Here is a 24,660-nt window from a genome sequence, read left to right on the forward strand (position 1 = left end):
GATGTGAAGCAAACAGCTTCTGTGTGGCTCCAGTTCCAGCTTTGGATCTGTGTTGACCAGGGACCAGCCGTGCTCTGGCACACTCAGGGCAAAGATTGATACCTGAAGATCAGGCTGCGAAGGATCCTGGTGGTAAACGGGAATGAAGTGTGAAGGTGTTTTCTCACCCTGTAACTGTTGTCCTCATGAAGCTCTCCTGAGCCCTTTAATGTGAGGAAGAAGAGTCAAACAGCTGTGGAAGGGCAACCTGGGCAGGACTGAACCCTGGCAGCAGACTTAGACACTTGGTCTTTGCCCTGTTCTCCGAATCATCTCACAAGTTTCCTTGGCTTCTGTCCTCACCAGGTCCACATGGAGACCCGGAATGGAAGGGAGACCATTGGGACCTGAGGGAATGTCAGGAAGATGGGCCATGGGAGGTTTAGGTTGGACATGAGGAAAAGGTTCTTCACGCAGAGGGTGCTGGACACTGGAACAGGCTCCCCAGGGAGGTGTCACGGCCCCAAGCCTGACAGTGTTCAAGAAGAGACTGGACAACACCCTCAGACACATGGTGTGAACTGTGGGGTTGTCCTGTGCAGGGACAGGACTTGGACTCGATGATCCTTGTGGGTCACTTCCACCTCAGGACATTCGATGATTCTTCGACTGCCCTGCAGCCTGCTGTGGGTCTTGGCTTTTGCTCCCCTGCCACCAACATCAGAATAACAGAAGGCTGGACTGAGGAAGGTGGGACAAGCCCGAGGAGTTTGCACAAACCCCTCTGCCATTTGGTGTAGCTGAAACCTCAAACGATGGAGGGATGGGGCAGGCGCTGGGAGAGGGATCTGGAACCTCCCCACATCATTTGGCATGGTCTGAAGTGACTAATATGGCCTGTCCCTTTGTGAACACCTCTTTCAGTGGCACATATAGTGCTGGTAGCATCCTCAGAGCTTTTTAACATGAATTGAGGCAGTTTGGGTGGGTTTTTTTTTGTATGAGACTGTTGCTGTTTTCTGCCCGTACATGTAATTTCTGTTTAAATCAAAAGAAAAAAAAAAAGATGGAAGAAAAACAGCCCTAAATTGAAAGCACTGAGGGTCTGTGCACTTACAGATACCACTCAGAGGAACGGGAATAGCCTTTGCTGTCATCTTGACAGCTGTGTGAATCACCTGCTGGTGTAGTGACTAATTCATGATGTGCTCAAGATGTTTGTGTCGCATCTGGAAATTACAGTCATGCTGCACTACCTGAACAGAAAATACTCATATATGAATGTGTATATGTATGTATGTGCTATACATATATATGTTTTTGGGTTTTTTTTCTCAGTCATCACTCTCCCGTGCCTGTAGCCGATAAGAGCCATGTCAGCCCAGAAGGACAGCTGGGTTTCTTTGTTCTCTTTCCTGCTCTTCTGTGTTTCCTCCATCCCGACATGGGGAAGTGCGAGGCTGCTGCAGGAGCTGAGCCCCCAGGAGTATTTCAGTAGCTTACAAGCTGGCAGAGCATCCCTGGCTTATTTCAGCCGTAACGGTATGTATTTAATTAACAGTATGCATTTACATCAGCCTGGCTTTTCAGCAAAGGCTCATATGAGGGTATGTGTGGAAGTGGAACAATGAAGAGGCAATTCTTGACATTTTTAAAGCCAAAGTGATTTGGAAGAGCTGGTGGAGCTCAGCTGGTAAATCTGAGTTTGCACAGTCCCAAGTGCTGCTGACTGGCATCTCTTGGGGCGGGATCTTCCCTGGCTGTGTCCCCAGGCAAGCTCCTTCAAACCTCTTCATTCATTTTCTGGATTATTTTCTGGAGGTGGCCATGGAAGAGAAACCCAGGCTCCTAAGGAGTTGTCCCCTCCAAGGGGCTGGGTTTCTCTTCCATTGTACCTCCCAGGAAAAGGGGGATCCCTTACATGCAGGGGAACTGGGGGCTGTCCAGAATTACAAGACAATCCTTGGCTTTGCTCCTCTTGTTCTGCTTCTGCATGACCCCAGATGTGTTCTCCAGAGACATCGGTGTGGGCCGAGGCACTGACACAGAGGGGCTGGGTGTGTTAGGAAGGAAGGAGGGGAGACTTCAGGCATTCAGGTTGTTGCCTGTAATTAGTTTTTTTTCAGTAAATACCTTACTCTTTGAGCAAGACCATATTGTGTCAAGCACTGTCTCAGTGCATGGCAGGAGGATGCTCTTAACTCTGAGGACCTGCAGCCCAGTACAGCAGCACCCATCTGACAAAACCAATCCCAGTCCCTCTGCCTTCCTCAACCAGCTCCCAGCACCTCACCAGTAGCACACCACAGCTCCCCGTTTGCTCTGCTCAGGTCTGCTGGGATGTCCTGGGGACATTGTCTCAGGGATGTTCTCATGGGGACCTCAGCATGTTACCACTCCAGAGCATGGACAGTGAGTACCTTCAGGTACTCTCCTTGGCTTCTTCCATAAGGGAAAGGGGAGGAAACCATCTCTTTGTTTGTTGTTTTAGTTTCTCCTGGTGCCCAGCCCTTCTTGGAGCAGATTGAGAACTCAGTCGAGGCTCTTCAGGACTATGGCATTTCAGTGGTGAAGGTAAATGGGGGATGAGGAGTGGGACAGGCTATTTCTGCAGATTATTTCTGCAGGGTTTCCTGCAGGGTGACCAGAGCTTCTCTCAACCCACCTTGGGGACTGATAGCAGTGGGATCCCATAAGAAGGGCCACAGAAATGATCCAAGGCTGGAACAGCTCTGCTGGGAGGACAGGCTGAGAGAGTTGGGGTGTTCAGCTGGAGAAGAGAAGCTCCGGGGAGACCTTATTGTGGCCTTTCTGTACTTAAAAGGGGCCAATAAGAATGATGGGGACAGACTTTTTAGCAGGGCCTGTTGTGACAGGACAAGGGGTGATGGTTTTAAACTAAAGGAAGGGGGATTTAGGCTGGACATGAGGAAGACATTTTTTGCAGTGAGGGTGGTGAGAGCCTGGCCCAGGTTGGCCAGAGAGGTGGTGAATGAACCATCCCTGGAGACATCCCAGGCCAGGCTGGACGGGGCTCTGAGCAACCTGAGCTGGTGAAGATGTCCCTGCTCATGGCAGGGGGGGCACTGGGGGAGCTGGGAAGGTCTCTTCCCACACAAACCATTCTATGATTCTACACTTCTAAGAAAGCAGGTGTTGGCTGTGCAGGACATCCCATTTTATCCCTTCCCCTGGCCTTCCATCTGCTCCTTGTGGGTTGTGTCACACCTTCTGCCCGTGGGACATGGGCAGGTTCCTGTATCCCAGAGTGGTCAGTGCTGTGCCTGTGTCTCCAAACACAGTGAACGAAGCAGAGGTTTAACCCCAGCCAGCAATCAAAACCATGACAGCCGCTCACTCACTCCCGCCACCCCACTCCCAAGTAGGGGAGAGAGTCAAAAGGGAAGGGACAAACTCATGGATTGAGATAAAAAACAGTTTAAGAAAATAACTAAGTAATAGTAATGTACTTATACTGGTAATATATTTAAATACATACATAAAAAATAAGTGATACTCAGTGCAATTCCTCACAAGTTCTATCCACACCAAGCAGCCAGTCGTGGGAAGAGAGCACCTTCGTCCTGAACAGCCCATCCGGGGAGAGAGAGAAAAGGCCAAAAGGGCAGAAAGGCCCCAAGACCCAGTGCAAAACGGCAGAACACCCAAAGGTGGAACTAAAGGAACTCCTGGATGGAGTCTTAGTCAGAAACTGGGACTTGCCCAACCCCTGCACAGCTCCCTCCTGCCACCTCAGCCTGCAAGGAATGATGGATGGGGTCACTTCACTTCTTTTTAATTCAATGCAATAAATATTTCCTATCAAGGGATTTTTTAGCTGAAATTTTATGCTGATTTAGGTGAGGGAGTTACAAATTCAGGCAAGCATAACTAGAGGATAAGAAGTGTTTATATATGTGTGTGTATGTATTTAATTTCCTCCAGATACAGGCTGAGTTTAATAAGCAAGCAGCGATCTGTTGCTTTAAATGTTCTGGGCAGATCATAAGATCTCTTGATCCCCTCTGACCTAATTCAAGGCAGGCTGAACTGGAGGCCTGAAGTACAAAATCCAGTCCCAAGCTCTGGACTCCTTTTTATTGTATTTTCTCTCCCAGCAGGTTTGGAAAAGCTTTATTTACACTTTTGAATGGAAGAAAGCTGTAGTGCTGTATGTTTGTAGTCATTTGTGGAGCTGAATGTCTAATTCCATGCTTTCAATGTCTAGGTTAATTGTCCCAAAGAGGATGTTTCAAGATACTGTGGAAAAGAAAACACATTAAGGAAAGCCTATCTGTTCAGGTGAGGGAGATTTTCTGGGCACCACACTGGGATTGCTTTCCAGTGTGAATGTTTGAAGGGAACGCTGTCAGTGATCAGAGATGTCTGTGTAGGAAGAGGGGAGCCATGAGGATGTCAGTGACATATAGTTTAGTGAAAAGCACCCCCAAAAGGTCCAACACACATAAAATAAATGCTTTTTCCTCACTGCGAAACCTCCCATCCTGCTCCATCTTCCTCTTGAGCTGCAGAGGGTTGTGCTGCTGCATGAAACCACAAGAGAAATCATCCATCAGTGTTCTTCTGTCCGTCCCACCACCAGGATTCCAAACTTGCAATCAGCCCACTTGGCTTTGGATCTGCTCCTAGAAAGAAACGCTCTTGGGTCCTCTTCCCATTGGTGTGATTAATAGCATCCTGGTTTGTATCAGCACTGGTGTGGCCAGCAGGCCCAGGGCAGTGACCATCCCCCTTGACTGGACACTGGTGAAGCCAAATCTCGAATCCTGGGGTGAGTTTTGGGCCCCTCAGGACCTTGAGGTGCTGGAGCGAGTTGAGAGAAGGGAATGGAGCTGGGGAAGGGGCTGGACCACAAGTGTGATGGGAGTGGCTGAGGGACCTGGGATGTTCAGCTGGAGAACAGGAGCTGAGGGGAGACCTTCTGATCTCTGAACTGCCTGAAAGGAGCTTGGAGCCAGGGGGGTCGGGCTCTGCTCCCAAGGAACAAGCGACAGGACGAGAGGAAACAGCCTCAAGTTGCGCCAGGGGAGGTTTACATTGGATCTTGGGAACAATTTCTTCCTGGAAAGGTCTGTTGGGCATTGGAACAGGGTGCCCAGGGCAGTGGTGGAGTCACCATCACTGGAGGGGTTGGACAGGTGTGGAGATGAGGTTCTCAGGGCTATGGGTTAGAGTTGGCCTTGGCAGTGTTGGGTTAATGGTTGGACTTGATGATCTTAAAGATCTTTTCCAACCAAAGCAATTCTATGACACTATGATCTGCCTTGGATGAGAAGGTTTAGCTCTTGAATTATCCATGGGATGTCGGATGGAAGCTTCTCCATGTATCAGCTCAGTTCTCACTGGCTGTTGTACATGACCCACAGAAACATTTCCTCTGGTGGTGAGGGTCTATAGGATGAAGTTGGTATATAGAGATCTTCTGTCAGTCTGTGCTGGTGAAATGGCCACGACAGAGGTGACTTGACCAAAACAGCATTGCCTGGACACCTATTCCTACAAAATTCCCAAATTTAGTCCTGGTGTTTTCTTTCTATCCCTACCTGCCAGCAGATATCTGGAGGTATTCAGCAGAGTGAAAATTGAGTACCTGTAGTTAATTTTTCATAGTTTCTCTGCTGATACTCTTTTTCCCCTCTCCAGAGGTAATGTGCTGATCAGAGAGTTCCCCACCGATGCCTTGTTTGATGTGAACTCCATTGTTGCAAATGTGTTGTTGTAAGTACAAACCAGATTCATCTCTGTGAAATCATTTACTTTCCATTTTCACTTCTTGATAGAAAGTTTTGCATAAATACAAACCTCACGTATTGCAGGGGCTGCTCCCAACCAAGCAGAAGGCTCCTTCTCGCTTTGGTATGGTTTGACCATGTTAAACCTGTGTCCTTGAGATGCACATCTGGACAGCTGTATTTGGCTGTGAATCTTCAATCTGCCAGCAAGAAGCTGGAATTTTACCTTGTTTTTCCCATCACTGTTATGTGGCTGTAAATTTGCTCTTGAAAGAAAGCAGTTGCTAATGAGTTTCTTCTGACTCCTCAGCGCCCTGCTCTTTAATGAAGTTAAATACGTTGAAACATTGGCGGATCTTCAGAACATTGAAAATACGTTAAAAGGGAGATCGAACATGGTCTTTGCCTACGTACCAGCTACTGGGACAGCAGGTATTACCACTGAGCTTTTCATCTTTGGTCTCCTCCCAGAGTTTTTCCTACCAAAGTGAAAGGGAACTGGGTCTCTGACCCAAAATCCTGCAAATGGAGGATCAAGGAAACCTGAAAGAGCCACCTAGACACAAGCTGTCCACCTCTGTCTGTCTTGCTGTGTTTTCAAAGGGACCAGTTACACCAGAAAAGTTCTGCTGGGTGCAGACAAACATTCAGAAATGTTGCAAACATTTGCTGGGAGCACACAAACAGGCAAACGTGGTGAAGGGGCTGGAGCACAGTGTGATGGGAGCGGCTGAGGGACCTGGGGGGTTCAGCCTGGAGAACAGGAGCCGAGGGGAGACCTGGTCTCTGAACTGCCTGAAAGGAGGTTGCAGCATGGGGAGTGTTGGTCTCTTAGTCCAGGTAACAAGTGACAGGATGAGAGGAAATGGCCTCAAGTTGCACCAGGGGAGGTTGAGGTTGGATTTTGGGAACAATTTCTTCCTGGAAAGGGTTTTTGGGCATTGGAACAGGGTGCCCAGGGCAGTGGTGGAGTCACCATCCCTGGAGGGGTTTAAAAAATGCGGAAATGAGATTCTCAGGGACATGGGTTAGTGCCAGGGGTAGGTTAATGGTTGGACTTGATGATCTTGAGGTTCTTTTCCAACCAAAATGACTCTATGATTCAGAGAAGGACATGAGAGGCAAAGCAAGCCAGTGGTTGTTGTCTTAATAAATAAATAAACCCATTGGCATATCTCTGGTTATGCAGTGAAACGGGTTCATTTACACCATCTGTGTGTTACTGGGGGTCAGCAACTGGTTTGAGCTTCAGTTACTCCGTTACCATCATAGTGTTTCTTCAGACAGCTGTGGCTTTTTATCAAGAGTTTCTGAAAGCCTGGGCATTGATATTTGCAACTGGGGAGGATGAAGAGTGGGAGCTGAAAGGAGCTTGTCTCGCCTTTCTCTTTCCAGAGCACAGAGCTGTGATGGAGGCCGCTTTTGTCTATGGGACTGTCCACCAGTTTCTTCTGACAACTGAGGCGACGCTGTTGAAAGACACCGGGTATGTCCGAACACACGCAGGTACCCACATAAACCAGGCAGAGCTGCTTCCTTGCACCATTTGCTCTATTTGTGGTTTCTCAGCTTCAGACATCAAATCTGGGATGGTGTTAGGATATGATGCCAAGGGTGGACAGTCAGATCTGTTTTGTTTTTCCAAAACCAGCTGCTGCTTGTGTTCTTGGACTTGATCTAGCCGTGCTGTTTGTGACTGTTCATTGAGTGAGATTCTATAGAAGAACCTACTCTCTCCTTTCCATAGCTGACTGATCAAACCTCAGCCAGGCTGATGTGGCTGATGTTATAGTCTTAAAATACTCAGGTTTGTGCTTTGATGATCAAGTCTGGCCAGCTGAGAAGGGTAAGAACTGCTGTAGTGGGTTGTAGCAAAGCACATCCAGCTCCATAGGTGCTTACCAAAGGGTCTGAAGACATGGATGTGTGTTGCTGTCAGCCTCCCATCTTCTGGCCCTCAGAGGTTTTGGGACTCTCAGAGGTGGGAACTGAACCTGTATCATGGTGTTAACAGCCACCAGATTTTTTAAAACACATCTTTAGTTTTCATCTCTGCAACTTCTGGCAGCGGTGAGTTCTGCAGTTCAGTTGCATGAGACTCTGCTCCCTGGAGTGTTGCATTTGGGACATCCCACCCAATGGCTTCACTGGAGCTGGAGCAGGAGGAGCTGCATTAGAAGGGCAGGTCCTTCAATGCCGCTTGCTGCTGATGTGACCTACTGCAGTCCAGAAATGGAGGAGGGTGGGAATACCGCATAGCATGTTGCGTCTTCAGCAAAGCATTTGTCCAACCATCTGCCTGCTTTGACAGATAAGACCAGGGTAAGCATCAAAGCAGCCTCTTCCCGAGATGCCATCATGTCCTCGCAGGATTTTGATCGGGGATAGCATTTCGTGGTTGCCACTAGATGGCACGATTGTCATTTGGACAGGAATTGGCTTCATTCTCCTGAAAGGAGAAGACACCAGCAGACCATCTCCTTAGCTGATTAAATGGTGGCAGCTTCACACAACATGAACAGCTTTCAGCCACCCGGGGCATCAAGCTTTGGGGTCTTAATACTACACACTGCTCTTCCATAGGGAGATCCTAAAGTCCTTTATGAAGAAGGTGAGCCCTATTTTTAGAGGTGGGGAATAGATGTGTAAGAAAAGAGATGTGACCTCCCAAAGGTGACCTCCAGGCTAACACCAGAGATGGTATCAGAGCAGGAACCACTAACTAGGGAACCACCCAGGAAACTCGATCTCGCTGCTTCCTTTGGTGCAGCCAAAAGCAATGCTGTTCAAAACGTGCAATATTCCTTATACAGTCTGTAAGATGTCATCAGTGAGGTAGAAGACATGAGCAAAGCTGAACTTCAGCTGTCCTCCTGCCAGGATCTCTGCTGGAGTGGTATGGCTGATGCTACTGAGAAAAGCTCAATATGTGTCCTTCTTAAACCAAATATTCTGGGACTCTTTTATACCTTGTGAGCCAGGGTTTTCAGTAGATATTCAGCACAGTTTTGAAAGGTGCTTGAACACAATTTTACCTGTCAGTAGTAGGGCTCTTGGAGATGTCTCATGAGCCTGCCAAACCCTGAAGTTGAGGATCATCTGCCCTGTAAAAGACGTCAACAAACATGGTCATTCTTTCAGGGTTTATTAAAACCCCACAGTGGATGCCTAGCTCAGCATGGGTTTTGTTTTCTCTCTCCCAGCAATGATGAGCCTGATGTGTTGTCTGCCCAGCTCTTGTTCTGCCACTGCCAGCGGGCCACAGACCTGGCACAGCCGTGCAGGAGGACAGCCATGGAGCAGCCGCTGACCTTGCTCAACATCCACAGGCACCTCAAGCTCATGGGGGCTCCTCTGGTGGTAGGTCTGGGGAAGAGGAGCCACCAGGGCTGGTGGGCATGAGGGCAGCTGGGGTGGGTATGAGGATGAGGGAGGTGTGAGCTGAGGGTGAGAATCTGCCCCTTCTCCATGAAGGTCATGACAAAGCTCCCAGGTTGGGTCCAAGCAAGGACCAGGCATGGAGCTGGATGGGAGTGACACTCCATTGCACTGCTCAGCTTGCTTAGAGCTTTCCAGGGAGAGCCTGGCACCAGTGTGTGCTCCTCCAGTTATCTGTGAGCACCATGAGTGGGGATGGGGTGGAGGTGCCCCTTGGACTTCACTGGGACATCTGGAATGGAACAGTATAGAATAGAATGGAATAGTTTGGTTGGAAGGGACCTACAATGATCATCTGGTCCAACTGCTTGACCATTTCAGAGCTGACCACAAGTTAAAGCAAATTATTAAGGGCATTGTCCAAATGTCTGTTAAGCACTGGCAGACTTGAGGCATCGACCACCTCTCTAGGAAGCCTGTTGCAGTGTTTGACCACACTTTTGGTAAAGAAATGCTTCTTAATATCCAGCCTAAACCTTCACTGGTGTAGGTTTGAACCATTCCCCCATGTCCTATCACTTGATCCTAGGGAGAAGAGCTCAGCACCTCCCTCTCCACTTCTCCTCAGGATGCTGTAGAGAGCCGTGAGGTCACTCCTCAGCTTTCTTTTTTCCCAAACTAGACAAACTCAAAGTCCTCGACCACTCCTCTAGGCTCCTCACAGGAGGCTCAGCACCCTGGCGTGTTCGATATGGCTTATTCATTCATTGGTGAGCACAAGGGCCAGGAGACTCCCTCCGATCTCCTCTTCCCACCGGGCTGTGAACTTCAGCAGGACTCCAGTTCCCACTGGTGACGTCTGCCCACGTGAAAGGGTGGATAGATGAGCTGGGAAGTGATGGGGCTCTGAGCAACCTGCTCTAGTTGCAGATGTCCTTGCTTATTGCAGGGGAGTTGGACTAGATGACCTTGAAAGGTCCCTTCCAACCCAAACTATTCTATCGTTCCTTCTGTGCCACCCTTCTGGGTGTGGCCCATGGTGGGAAGGAACCTCATTAAGCAGCTCCTTGCTGTCATGAAGCAGCATGTCCAAGGCAGGAAGGGAGCTCTTGCATGTTGAGGCTGGGGTTTTCAAACTGCTTTGGGGATTGGATTCCAGGTAAATAAAAATTAATGGGGTTTTGACATCTGGAGTTGCTAAGTCACCAAAAACACACATAATAAAGCTCAGGTTTTTAGCAGGGAAGGTCATGACAGGTTGGAACAGTTTAATCAGGGTTGTGTGGGTTCTGCTTTGACGGATGTTTTAGAATCGGGGTTGGAGGTTTTTTTCTCGAGGGTGTCTTTATTTCTGAGACTGGGGAACACACGGTGGCTTGAGCTGTGCAGGAGAAGAGCTGAGTTACCTTCAGCTGTGTGGAGATGTGCTTCAGTATAACCATGTCTCTTCTCCAGACAGAGGTTGCTGAGGACCCAGAGAAGGTTTCCACTGTTCACTTGCAGCTTGGGCTACCACTTGTGTTCATCCTCAGCCAGAAAGAGACCTATGAGGCTGACAGGAGAACAGCAGAGTTTGTGGCCTGGCAGCTCTTGGGGAAAGCAGGAGTTGCCCTTCTGTCCAGGTATTTGCTCTCAGGTGTTTTGGGGGTTCTCCTTGGTTTTTGCGATATCTCTGAGCTTGGTTACCCCACCGCCAGGACAATAATCAGTGGGCTTATTCACATTTGTATGAGAAGCAGTAAAACTAGGTTATATCCTGTGAGAGGATGACACATTTAAGGACTTGTCTAGAATCAGATTAGGTTGGTTTCAGACTGGCTGAAGGTGTAGAAATGCTTGAGTGTCTTGCTGACTTAGAAGTGGAAAAACAGTCAGTCTAAGAGAGATTTTTGGAAAAGAAACAGCACAGATGGAAGGTTTTGTGTTTAGCCCTCGATCTAAGAGCAGAAGGAGATCCAGTAAAGAAGGTGGACTGTGGGTGCTGGGACTTGGCAGAGTTCTCTGCTCAGTTAGTGGTGCCTCCTCAGTCAACAAGGGCTCCCTGGGTTAGACCAGCATGCTTGATCCCCAGGACAGGAGACACGCTTGTGGGTGGCCATGGGGCAGCTGTGCGGTGGAGATAGCTGACCACTGGTCCCTTGTGTCTACTCCATGGGCTCTGGAGCAGCCTGTGTACACCAGACTGGCTTGTTTGCAAATGCTTCCATGGTGTCTGGCTGAAGGAGGTGTGCAGCCCCTGGGGACATGGTTACCTGGTCTTTGGGAGTGTCTGCTGGAAGCTGTGAAGATGGGAGGAGGTGGAGGAAGGACGAGTGTGGGCTCTCTTCTTCCAGCTTTCTGCCATCATGGTACTTCCCTGTATGGAAACACTTTGTCACTGTGTTTACTCATGAGCTGAAGTCCATCAGCAGATCAACTGTACTGGGATATGGCTACCAGCTCATGGGCAAAGACCCAGATCACAGAGAGGGCATCCAAACCCCTTGCAAAATAAATATACAATCATAGAATCATTTTGATTGGAAAAGACCTTTAAGATCATCAAGTCCAGCCATTAACCCAACACTGCCAAGGCCAACTCTAACCCATGTCCCTAAGAACCTCATCTCTATGTCTGTTCAACCCTCCAGGGATGGTGACTCCACCACTGCCCTGGGCAGCCTGTTCCAATGCCCAACAGACCTTTCCAGGATGAAATTGTTCCCAAGATCCAATCTGAACTTCACCTGGCGCAACTTGAAGCCGTTTCCTCTTGTCCTATCACTTGTTCCTTGGGATAAGAGACCAACCCCCTCCATGCTCCAGGCTCCTTTCAGGCAGTTCAGAGATCAGAAGGTCTCCCCTCAACTCCTGTTCTCCAGCTGAACCCCCCAGGTCCCTCAGCCGCTCCCATCACACTTGTGGTCCAGCCCCTTCCCCAGCTCTGTTCCCTTCTCTGAACTTGCTCCAGCACCTCAAGGCCTTTCTTGGCATGTGGGGCCCAAAACTGACCTTGGGATTTGAGTTTTGGCCTGACTGGTGCCCAGCACAGGGGGATGGTCACTGCCCTGGTCCTGCTGGCCACACTAGTGCTGGCAAAAGCCAGGATGCTGGTCGTCTTTTTGGCTACCTGGGTGCATGCTAGCTCATGTTCAGCTGCTGTTGACCAACACCCCAAGGTCCCTTTCCACTGCGCAGCTTTCCAGCTGCTCTTCCTCGAGCCTGTAACATTATACAGCACACGTGGTGTCAGCCTCACCAGAAGGTCTCTTGGAGCGTATTTCTCCACCACTGATGCTGATTCTGGGTTCCTGCAAGTTCTCTGGGGCACTGAAGCACAACTCCATGAGGACATGGTGCTGCTGGGAGAGGTGGGCTTGTCAGCCAGGCAGGCTGAATGAATACATGTCACACCATCTAATGTTTACTTTGTGTTTTGGAAGGGACCTCGTAGATTCGAACGTTCTGCTCCGGTCAAACGTCGCTCTCAAGACACCAGATGAGGTTAGACACTGGATTTCTTTATTGTACAAGTCTTATTTCCCTATCTGGGAGTGTTGCTCGTGAGAAGTGTTGGCGTGTTGCTCACCTCTGTTGTTACTTGACGGCCTTCCAAGAGGCTCATGGAGAAGTGTCTTTCCCAAGATGCCCACATGTATTTGGAACTGCCTGAGTTTGGTGCTGCAGAGCAACTGTGCCTGCTTACAGGAGACAAAAAAAGTGTTTATCTTGGGTTCAAAATGTAGAACGACACCTCCATTATACCTTAAGACAACGCAAGGTTGCAGACTACTGAAGGTAGGAGCTCAAGTGCAATTTCCCCAGAGATCTGGACTTCTAAAGGCCATTGGCCCCTTAGGAAAGGCATTGAAAAGATGGGAGAGGAAATGAAGCTGAAACTAAGAGCAAACAACCAAAGGTCTGTGCTGAACTGATGTAAGCGAACGCCTTTGGCAGCGATCTGGGAAAAGGGCAGGGTGTGAGTTAAATGAGGTTGATCAAGATGAGCTCAACCCTGGAGGGACCTGACCCAGCTTGTGAGGCAAGATGGAATTTGGTGCCGACAAATGCCAGGGAGCACATGTTGCCCCAGATTACCTGCACTGTCACATTTGCAGAGATACAGGATCAGACCTGAAACTGGGTGTCCCCTGAGGGCTTCCCTTGCCCTGGTGAGAGATGTGTGTGTTGTGTTCCTCCTCTTAGAGCCAATGGGAGGTGCCAGCAGTTTGTCATTCCTCTCAGTTCATTATCAAATTCATTTTCTCCGAAATGCCTTTCACTGAGACAGTGCCAGAACTTGTTTTAAGCCGACAAGGTCTCATTTCTGAGAAATACATTTTGCTCTTTTCTGTCCATGGGTTGGCAGCCCATGTACGCTTGGGACCACTTCTCCTGGGTTGAGCTCCATGAGATACAGGATTTTTTGTGCCAGTTTCCCAGACAGTGATAGGCTGCTCTGACCCAGGCTCCCCTCTCTAGAGTGGGGACAGCCAAGAGGACCCTGTACCTCCTCATTCTCTTTCACTGTTTGGCCACTGGGCTTTATCTTGCAATGGTGGATCTATATGAAGATGCTGGGAGGTGGAGCAGGTGTTCACCTTCACCCCAGGATCCCACATAGCCACAATTTCTTCCTGGCAAGAAAAAGTCAACCTGGAGTGAGAAAAACTTAAGCCCAGGTGAAACTGGGTCAAAGAAACATGCCCCAGAAGCTCCCCTGTTTAGCAGCTTTGAAATATGCCCAAAAATAAGGAATTGGGTGATGGTTCCCCATCAGCCTTGAGTTTGGTTTGCAGACAGAATAGGCAGAGCGTGATGTTTTGCTCTCACTGATTCATTCTGTTTTCTTTAGGGAGTGCCAATCAAATACCTCGTCTTGGAAGACACTGATGAAGTTATTACCCTGGTGGAAGACAAGAGCAAGGTCAAACAAATCCAAGAGGATGAGGAGGAGGACGAGGAGGATGAGGATGAAAAAGAGAATAACAATCAAGGTGCACAACTAAACAGGGAAAAGCTGATTGTCATCTGATAGGACATGCAATCAGCATCTGCTAGAGGCAGCAAGCATTTGTTAAAACATCAGAGAACACTTTTGCAAATCCCAGGCAAACCATCACAGTCACCATTACACCATACAAAGTGGCTCTTGTATTCTCTGCAGAGCACTGGGGGTTGGTGACAGACAGGCGTAATTTTTAGGGGAAACACGAGGAAATAAAATCAGCAGTTGTTAGAGGAACAGTTGCAGAGGTGCTGCATGAGGCGGAGGGATGATTATGCTGAGTGAATCCAGCTTCAGAGGCGTGAGGGTTTAAAGTGCACCCAATGCTGGCTCCTCTTTAAGCGTCAGATGAAGCGTCTCAGAATTATCAGTCCCTTTGGAAAGGTTTGAGATGTGTTTGTCTAAAAGCTGTTCCAGACTTGCCTTCCCCAGGGAGAAAACACTGGCCTTTGCAATGTTTCCTTGAAAATACATTTGTTTTCCAAACAAAATTTGTTTTGTTTTCCCAAGAAAAGTGATGCAAGATCCTAGAGGAGCCAACATGCTTAAAGAATAAGGTTCAAATCAGAGGGTACAACTGGTGTGAGATGTGGTAAGTGGATAGGATGGGATAACCTCTGCTGTGAGGACAGGCTGAGAGCACTGAGGTGTTAAGCCTGGAGAAGAGGAGCTCTGGGGAGACCTTATTACAGCCTTTCTGTACTTAAAAGGGGCTGATAAGAAAGATGGGGACTGACTTTTTAGCGGGGCCTGTTGCGATAGGACAAGGGGTGATGGTTTTAAACTAAAGGAGGGGAGATTCAGGCCAGACGTGAGGAAGACATTTTTTGTAGTGAGGGTGGTGAGGCACTGGGACAGGTTGCCCAGAGAGGTGGTGGATGAACCATCTCTGGAGACACCCCAGGCCAGGCTGGACGGGGCTCTGAGCAACCTGAGCTGGTGAAGATGTCCCTGCTCATGGCAGGGGGGGCACTGGATGAGTTTTGCAGGTCCCTTCTAACCCAAACCATTCTGTGATTCTGAGTGTGTTTTGATGAGTTTGTGTGTGTGTCTGTGCCTGTGGTTTCACTCCTCCATATCAGGCAATTATCCACTGCTTACAGTCACCACCTCTTTGCTGGGGGGTGCTGCCTCACTAAAACATGCCGATGGGCTGGAACTAGGGGCTGCAGATCCCTCTGTCCTGTGCACATACCCATATTCATGCTCAGCTGTGGGTCCCTTGCAGATATTCAAGATGATCAAGTGGTGGAAGCAGTTTCCAGGGACAAGAAGCGAGAGCTGCCCCTGGAGCAGATCCTTGCTCTGACGGAGGAGACTTTCCACTCTGCCCTCTTGGAGACTGCCCGCACGGTGGTGATGTTTTATGCCAGCTGTGAGTATGAAATGTGGCCTGGCGGTCCCTTCTCTAAGCTTGCGCTGCTCACCATGCTTTCTGTAATATGGTGATCCTGTAGACAAGTTTTAACGATAAATAAATGCTGTTTCCTGCCCCACGTGCCTCCACCCAATGTTAGCAATCAGATTAAATCAGCTTTTCTCATTGAGTGATGCAGTGTGAAGACAATATCTCTCAGTACAGAAGAAATCAATGTGCCTAGGTTTTTAACCTTCATTTTACAGGTACCGAATGTGGAACAAGAGGGGAAATGGTGGTAGCACAGGCTCATGTGTTAGCCTAGACAACCCAGTTGCTGTCTGCTGCACAGAAGCATAAAGTCCAATTTTCTGTATTTTTTTGAAGTCTTTCAGAGCTGGAAGCACCTCAGTGTGCAGAGAATCATAACGTGACTTTGTCAGAGAGCAAGGTGGTTCTGGTCTGTCACCTCTGTGTTCCTCAGGGCTGTGTCTCTCCTGTGTTTCAGGGGAAGCAGTGTCCCTGGCAGTGCTGCGGTCTTACACCGAGGTGGCTGATCACCTGAAAGGTAAGGAGCCACAGGTCTGAATGCTTGACACCTGGCTCGCACCTGCCCTGGCAGCAGGAACCAGAAGACTGAGGATATTGGTGGTACTTCACTGCCTCACCCAGAATATGCTAGTTTTGATTTCCCAAACTCTTAAGGAAGGCACACCCGCATCAGGTTGCTTGTGAAGAGTCCTTTGGTTCTTATTTGGGGATTTTTGCAGTCCATTTGTGCATCTATAAGGTCATGGGACTGGGAATGCAGCCTGCTGCCATCGCCTCGTGGTGTTGGTGTAAACTGGTACACACCAGCTGCCCAAACTGCCTTGCAGCTGAGGTGGTGATGCTGGTGGGCACTATGACAGTGTGGTGGATAATGGTGATGGTGGTGATGATGTTGATGGTGATGTCGGTGGGCACAGTGACAGAGTGATGGATGATAGGGATGATGATGGTCAAACTGGTGGGCACGGTGACTGTGTGATGTATGATGGTGATGATGATGGGCACAGCGACAGCGCGATGGATGATTGTGATGGTGGTGATGGTGATGTTGGTGGGCACAGTGACAGCGCGATGGATGATGGTGGTGGCGGTGATGATGATGTTGGTGGGCACAGTGTCTGTGTGATGGGTGATGGTGATGATGATGGTGGTAGAGCAAGGGGAGGCCCAGGGCAGAGCACCAGCAGCAGTGGGTGACACAGGGTGGGCTTTGTGCCAGGGGGGTGGGCAAACAGCAGGCACTGTAGCATGCATCACAGGAACAGGGTACTGTTTGTGCCCCTCAGTGCTAGGTCCTGCACAGGGCAAGGAGATGCACTACACACTGAACAGCAAATCAAAGTGCTGGGTAGCACATCGGATCTCCTGTCTTTGAAAGTACTCATTCTGGAAAGGAGCAGAAATTGGCTCTGGCTTTGGTGGGAAGTGTGATGGACAGGTGTGGGCAGGCCCAGATCCACCAGAACAGGATGGTGTGTCAGAGAAAGAATTTACAGTGACAGCGCCTTCAGGACCTGGAGACTGGCTTAATTACATGGGCAGTCCCACAGGCAGCCACAGAAATCCTGCTTTAGCAGGTGGGCTGGACTGGATGATCTCCAGAGATCCCTTCCAACCCCCACCATTCTGTGACCCTGTGATACAGAGCCTGCAGAGGACCCAGCCAGCTTTCTGGGAAGAAGATACAGTGGGAGTTTCTTATGAGAAACCCTCCTGGGAACGCTGCGGACTGTGCTGTGGTTTGGATGAAAGTGGTTTTGCATTCATAGTTTGCACGAAGCAAAGTCACCAGCAGCTTTGATCTGGACTGAAATCCTGGGAATAAACAGGAAAGCTCAGGGAGGGTTGTTGTTAGAGACATTATGGTTGTTGATGGCTTGGAGTTTGTTTTAGACTCCCTGGCAGTCTGAGGAGCAACCTGGGAGGGTCAGTGGATGAAACCCTGCCTCTTTCTGAGCTTCACCATGTGTTTTTTGAATCATCTGTACACAATCTCGGTATATGGAAGCAGCCACAGGCAGATTCTCAACAGAGATTAGGAACTGATTGGGGTCAGAGCCTTTTCTCTGTGATCAGTGATGTCCCACCAAAGACTCCCAGGCCAGATGTGACCTGTGGAATGACTCCAGTCTGCTTTCCCTGCTGTGGCCTTAGAGAGGACGGGGAACGGCTGTGTTAGTGGATTTGGAGATGTGGAGATCCTTTGCCTCTGCCGCTGAGGGAGCCTCAGTCCCGGGCAGAGCTACCAGAGGAGCTGGAAGACCTAAAATCATAGAATCATTTTCGTTGGAAGAGACCCCCAAGATCATTGAGTCCAACCATTAACCCAACCCTGGCACTAACCCATGTCCCTAAGAACCTCATCTCCACGTCTTTTAAACCCCTCCAGGGATGGTGACTCCACCACTGCCCTGGACAGCCTGTTCCAATGCCCGACAGCCCTTTCTGGGAAGAAGTTCTTCCCAATATCCAATCTGAACCTCCCCTGGTGCAACTTGAGGCCATTTCCTCTCATCCTAGGAGGGTCCTCAGTTATGATCAGGGAGAAGGAAGATACACCAGAGCAAGGGACAGAAATCTGGATCAAGAAGAAGAGCTTGAGCTGTGCAGGACTGAAAATAAAACATGGTGATGTTTTTGGGGCACTCCCTCAGATCCCCCAGCAATGCTGGTATTCCTGTCTGCTCTTTGGGGTGGAGCTTTCTTCCTAAGGTCTGAGAAGCCCAGACAAGCTGTCTAAGCCATGAATCATCTGCTTTAGAAAGCACATTTTGGTTGCAGAAGCAGGTCCCACTTTTATTGCCAGTTCTCTGTGCAAAATGGCCCTGAGAATAGGCCACGTGAGATCAAATGCAAGGGAATGGAGGAGGCTGGAATGACCCTGTGAATCATCCTGTAACAGATGTTCAGCAGATCATCACAAAATTAAGTTTATAGCCCCCCAAGTGTTTTTCCATTGTTGAGAGGTCAAATCTATCAAGACATCAGGAGAAGCATCTCTGTCTTGCTGAACTGGCCTTTTTTGCAAAGAAGAGAGGAAACCAATATCTAAGAAGAGCAATTTACTGTGCTGCAAACCAGTTCTACTTCCCTCTTGTTTTCTTCCGGAGTCTTCTAGACCAATGAGTTCCAAAGACAGGGGTCTGAAGTTGTAGTTCAAAGGCATGAAAATCACCTGTGTGATTTAGAAATGTATATTCATGGAACCTAAAAGTGAGGATTTAGGAGTCCATTGTGTGATGCTGTTCAGGTATCATTTCCCATTCCACATTGGATTCCTCCCCTTGAAGTGCAGCACTTCACACATAACTTACTTCCCTTTCATCTTATAGCCTTTGGACCAGCTCTTCAAGCGAACTGTTTCTAATGCCAGTCCTGCCCTTCGAAGGATTAGATGTTTAAGAGATTCTTGATTTTTCACCTTCACCTGTAACCTTGGTGATTTGTCTTGTCCTGGTTTTATAAGACCCCTAGGACAGAGGTTCTCGCTGTTGCCAGTTTTGGTAGCAGCTAAAATCACAGGACAGAAGGTTCTTGTGTTCCTCTTTTACGTTTTTTCCCATCCAGCAGCTCGACAGTGACCACAGGGCTGAACAGCTTGTTGCTGAGTTACTCAACTCCTGAAACTGCTGCTTGTTCAGTAATTGATAATGTGGTGCAGATTAGGGTGGGAGAGTGATCGTCCTGGACAAAGTGTTCCTCAGGCCACCTGGGGCTCCTTTGGAAATCATGGTTACTTTTGGTATGTAAGCCCTCAAGGTAGTATCCAAATACTAAAACTCATATTTCAGGGACCTTAGAGCAGCCTTGCAACTCAATTTTAACAATACATCAAAGCCTTATTTCCATGGCATTATTTTTCAGACTTGGGCAAGACACAAGGTTATGTGGTAACAGATGATGAGAACCAGCCACGCTGGATCCAAGGTGTGAAATAAATCCAGGGACGAGCTTTTAATCTGAGATGTTATTTCAGAGCCTGGAGAGTGACACAAACCATTTCTGCTCTCGTTCGAGTGTTTTGACAACTCCTGACTGTCTGAGTGGAATTGCAGACCCTTAGCTCCATCCTGCCGCTTGCTTTTTCTTGTACATGCATTTGACACAAGGCAGACCAGCAGCAGACTTCTCATGTGAAAGATCTGCAAAGCACAACCTCGAATGAGAGCTGCAGATAATGGTCCGGTGGGATGCCAAGGACATAGGGTAGGGGGTAGGAGCAGATGCTAAAGTCACCTCTGCCTTCACCCTTGTCTGTGGGGATCCCTGGCATGCACGTTTCTAACCTGTGATTAAAATCCTTCCACAACTTCTCTGCCAAAAAGACTCAGCTGTGCTTGGTTCTCATAAGCTTGTATTAATACTTGTTTTTTTCTTCAGGAGCCATCTCTTCCAAACTTCTCCCATCTCCAGATTGATCTGCTTACACCTTTCCAAAAACATGTTTCCCAGCCTGACTTGCTGGGCTGTGCAGAGGTCTCACCAGGACAGAAGAGCGTCATTTTCCTCCCTTGTCTTGCAGACGCTGTTGAGAGTTCATCCCAGAACGAGCTTTGCCCTTTTCTGCAGCACTGATGGTATCTGTGCATCCTGCTTCTCATTACAGAATACTGCTGGTTTTATCCTTTGCCCTTCAAGTTGCTTTCCATCCCTCCGGGCTTGGGACTGTTTGCAGGTTGAATGTGTGTGTTTTATTCCATCAGCCAGGCCTTTAATGAAAACAGTGATCAGAATCAAACCCAGGACAGGCAGAGAAGAAAGCATGGCTGTTTTGATCTGCCAGACTCTTGAGAAATCCACATCACCTGCCCTGACCCTGGTTTTTGAAAGACACTTTGCAATGGTTTGCCTCCATGTGCGTACTTGTCTCTAGGTTTCATCCCATCTCCCCCATGTAACCCTTGAATCCTGTTTAAGCAAATTTAGGGAAGGCATGAAGGTGTCTGAGATATGGCATTCCTGCAGTGGGCATGGACAACGTATGGCCTGAGGATTGTATACAGCCTTGTTGTCTTTGGTCAAGCCTGCAAGTAGGTAGGAGGCAGGTTAGGTGAGGCTGGCAACCAAGGGCTGGTGGCTTGTGAAGCTGGTGATGGTTCTCCTGCCAACTCAGGCCCAGCCATGGACCGGCAGCAGATGTGCTGGTCTTTGCCCATCCTGCAGATGAAAGACTGATAAGACAGGCTGGAGTTGCAGACACTGTGTCTTGGGTTCATGGAGAGCATGCAGAGAACCTGCCTTCATTTGGTTCACTGCTTATGAATCCCTTGAGTTTATCACTTTGGTAGGACCCATAAAAAGCTTTTTTAGTACTCATCTCAGGAACCAAAGTTGGACTTACTGCTCTGTGATTCCCAGTGCTCTTCCTTTCCCTCTCCCTTGCCTGTGGGACCTCAGGCTCTTTCTTAAGTTCCTAAAGGTACCTGCTAGTGGCTGGGAGATGAGCAGCTGGCATAGAGTCATAGAATCATTTTGGTTGGAAGAGACCCTCAGGATCATTGAGTCCAACCATTAACCCAACCCTGGCACTAACCCATGTCCCTGAGAACCTCATCACCAACCCCTCCAGGGATGGCGACTCCACCTCTTCCCTGGACAGCCTGTTCCAATGCCTGAAAACTCTTTCCATGAAGAAATTTCCCCTAATATCCAATCTAAACTTCCCCTGGCACAACCTGAGGACATTTCCTCTTGTCCTGTTGCTTGTTATTTGGGAGAAGAGACCAACACCCTCCATGCTACAACCTCCTTTCAGGTAGTTGTAGAGAGCACAGTAGGACAGGGTGAATACCATCAGACTGCCACCCTGTATTACATTGCTCTTGCTTACATCACCTTTAACAGCTCCACACTTTAGACACCAGACACTTTGCAGTACTGGTTGACTTAAATGAAAAAGCCTTGAGTGCATTAGCCTCCTCCTTGCCAAGCTGTATCTTCCCTCTTTCCTGTAAGTGAGGGCCTGCCTTGTTTCTTTGTCTTGGCCTTATTTCTAAAGAATTTCCAGTACCTTTTCTTATGCTTTTTATGCTCCTGGATGGTTGCCTCAAGGTTTCATGGTGTCCCTTTGAGTAACCAGCCAGACGTGAATATCTCTGTTAATTTCCTCTGAGAAGTGCGATGTATGGCTTCCCTGAGTTTATTCTCTCCATGGTCTGTTTTTTGGATCAGTCCACACCTGCTGGGGTATTTAATATATTCGCAGTCTGGAAATAGTTACTGTTATGCTCAAAAGTGTAAGACATATCCATGGATGATTTCAGGAGGGAGATAGCGTGTACTCAAAGGGGCTGTGTATTTAGGGCTGGATTTTGATGTCCTGCCCACACAAAGCAGCGTTTGGCTCCAGGAATGGTCCAGTAACTTCTCAGTGGTGACCCACCTGGTCTTGCTCCAAGAGCACCCACATGTTAGGATCCAGCCCTGTAGCCAAAGCAAGTAGGAATTCTGGCAGTATTAATACAAATATATGTGATAATATCCAAAAAGCCCGCAAAAAGCTCTCTTTTTCAATATTTTTAAAAATTTTTCTTCTTTTTTTTTTTTTCCTCATATTATTTACGTATTTGTTTTCCATTGTAGGAACTCAGGGGGTTCTGCTCTCTCGGGTAAACTGCTGGGACTGGCCTGGCGTTTGCACAAAGGAGAACGTCACTCAGTTTCCTACCATCAAGATTTACGAGAAGGGAGAGCGATCGGTGATGTACGATGGCATGTGGGGAACCGAAGAACTGACCAACTTCATCATGCTGTAAGTGTTAATGAGTCCCCATGCAGTGAGATTGGCACATCTGCTAGATGATGTCCCGGATACTTCACGGCCTGTGTAATGGAAATCCTTTTTGGAAAAATAATGTCAGATCTGATTGTAGACCTGGTTTGGAAATTAGCTTCATAACTTTTTGTGCTTTTCAATGCCAGGGAACATCTATTCTTGGACAGTGCATCCATCTCTTGTCACCATCCCTCTCTCTTTGCTGGAATTCCTTCCCTGTTATTTTTAATGGGTATCTCAAGGATCTTCAGAGCAACCAGTTTGACTCAGGGCTGGTCTCATTTCCCCATAAGCAGCACCAGTGCCTTTCTGTGGACACAAGAGGGAAGTTTTTCACTGTGAGAACAACCAGCAACTGGGATAATCTCCCAAGGAAAGTGGTGGATTCCCCAACACTGGATACTTTTAAGATGCAGCTGCACAGGGTGTTGGGTGTCTAGACCGTGCTTTGCCAAGAAAGGTTGGACCAGATGATCCTCGAGGTCCTTTCCAACCTGGGATTCCATGATTCTGTGACTAGACATTGCCTTTCCTTCCCAGGAGCAACTGATTTTTCTCTCTAATGAGACATAGTGGTTGTCGTATTGGCTTGGAGCATCATGGGATTGAGGTTGCCCTTTTGTCTCTTCATCCCAAAAATGAAGGAGAAGCCATCCCATGTCGTTTCTCTGCCTTTCCATAGGAGCCGAGTTTCCTGCCCTCTCAAGCTGACCACGATTGAGGAAGCAGAAGGATATTTAAGAGGAGAGTTTCCACCTGAGCTGTCATCCTTTCGCCACACTTCGGTTCTAGGAGTCTTTAGCACAGCCACCAGTGAAGGTTCGTGTGGTATTTGTGGGTTCAGCACTCAGCTTCGTTCCTGATGGGAGAGGGATGATTCTGGGTGCTTGGAAGTTCCTCCATGTTTCATTTTCTCTAAGCATGTTTGCTCACATCACAGCCTACCTGGCACCACCCTTTTTATTTTGGTAATTAGAAGACCACAGGTGATTCCATGTAGGGGACCTGAGGTCTATATCCTGGCTCAGAGGACATTCAGATATTTACTGCACCCAGTGTGGCAGCATCTGACAACCCCGACAGTGATTGAGACATCATGCTTGGTGCGGTAAAAAAACAACAATGCCCTGCGTGACCTGTCTCTGCAAAGAAATTTTTGCAGATGTCCAATCTGGACTTAAAATGCCACAGTTTGTTTGTGTTGTATCTCCTGCCTCTTACCATGAAGACTTCGGCTCTGTCCTCTTTGTAAGTCCCCTTCAATGTATCCATAGGCTTCCATTAAGTCCCCTCTTAGCCTCTGACTGAACAAGCCTCTTCTTGTTGTCCATGTACAACAGGTCACAACATATTCTTTCTGAAAGAAAGCCCTTTCTACTATTGGGTTGATAATTATCTTGGTGATGATTCCTCCAGCAAATGTGGTAGTCCCAGTCCTTGCAACCAATGCACAACCTGAAACCTTTAAAAAAAACAAACAAATAAACAAACAAACAATCCCGTGGCCTCTCAGTTACCAGCTACCCCTGGGAATTACTGCATATTTTTTTTTAAAAAGGAGAATTTTTTCATCTGTCTTGAGAATTTTGGCCTGGTTTTCATTTTGAAGCTCCATTGTGCCTGTAAACTTTGGTCAAGTACAAACCAAGCTACTTTCTCACACGATGAGGTCCAGGGGGAATCTACTGTGCTCAGGGGTAAAGAACACAATAAAATCTCTGTAACCAACTAGAAAACACTTGGGTTGTGTTCACTGAGCCAGCTGGAAGCTACTACACCTCCCTTCTTCTGGACAATCTAAGTCTGTTAAATCATAGAATCATAGAATCATTTTGGTTGGAAAAGACCCTCAAGGTCATTGAGTCCAACCATAGCCTAACTCTAGCACTAAACCATGTCCCTAAATATAGCAGAAAATGTTACTCATCTCAAAAAAACTTTAGTCCATTTCTTCCTGTTTTTCATCTGCTGAGCTCCAAAATCTTCCCTCTATTCCACATCTTCCACTTTCTGAAGCTGTGGAGCCTGGATTAGCCCCATGGTAGGACCTTAAACAACATGGGGATGGTGAGAAAGGCTAATGGAAGAAACCTGCCTGGATCTGGCTGGGTGTCTGAGCTCAGACTCTTTCCTCTGTAGAACTTTTTCATTTTCCTCTTGGAGGTTTCCAGACAGCTCTGTGCAGAGGCAGCAGGATTGCCTCTTCCCTCAGGGCGCGCTCCGTCTGCGATCTGGCACAACATCCGCAGTCTGGGGTAACTCAGCCGCAGATGCCAAGGGAGATGAAATATGTGATGCTTCCACCGCCCGTAACCTGCGGGATGCTTGAGCGTCATGCAGGATGACCTGAGGGAGCCGAAAACTGGAGCCAGCTGTTCTG

General features: G+C 48.2%; 1 protein-coding gene across 3 annotated transcripts in view; it reads left to right on the top strand.

Annotated features, from left to right (window-relative positions):
• The window catches only part of TXNDC16 (thioredoxin domain containing 16), a 45,136-nt gene that overhangs the window by 4,318 nt on the left and 16,158 nt on the right, over nt 1–24,660 (top strand). For all 3 annotated transcript variants that reach the window (XM_082058190.1, XM_082058189.1, XM_082058191.1), the window contains 14 exons: nt 1,318–1,521; nt 2,471–2,553; nt 4,208–4,281; nt 5,644–5,718; nt 6,043–6,164; nt 7,128–7,218; nt 8,936–9,092; nt 10,566–10,732; nt 12,533–12,593; nt 13,945–14,086; nt 15,326–15,472; nt 15,963–16,022; nt 22,088–22,256; nt 22,963–23,099. In XM_082058190.1, the coding sequence (XP_081914316.1) occupies nt 1,353–1,521; nt 2,471–2,553; nt 4,208–4,281; nt 5,644–5,718; nt 6,043–6,164; nt 7,128–7,218; nt 8,936–9,092; nt 10,566–10,732; nt 12,533–12,593; nt 13,945–14,086; nt 15,326–15,472; nt 15,963–16,022; nt 22,088–22,256; nt 22,963–23,099 (1,654 nt within the window). In that variant the 5' untranslated portion in view covers nt 1,318–1,352. The remainder of the gene's footprint in view (nt 1–1,317; nt 1,522–2,470; nt 2,554–4,207; nt 4,282–5,643; nt 5,719–6,042; nt 6,165–7,127; nt 7,219–8,935; nt 9,093–10,565; nt 10,733–12,532; nt 12,594–13,944; nt 14,087–15,325; nt 15,473–15,962; nt 16,023–22,087; nt 22,257–22,962; nt 23,100–24,660) is intronic.

This window comes from Streptopelia decaocto (genome assembly GCF_964273445.1).
Source record: "Streptopelia decaocto genome assembly, chromosome: 7".
Taxonomy (NCBI): domain Eukaryota; kingdom Metazoa; phylum Chordata; class Aves; order Columbiformes; family Columbidae; genus Streptopelia; species Streptopelia decaocto.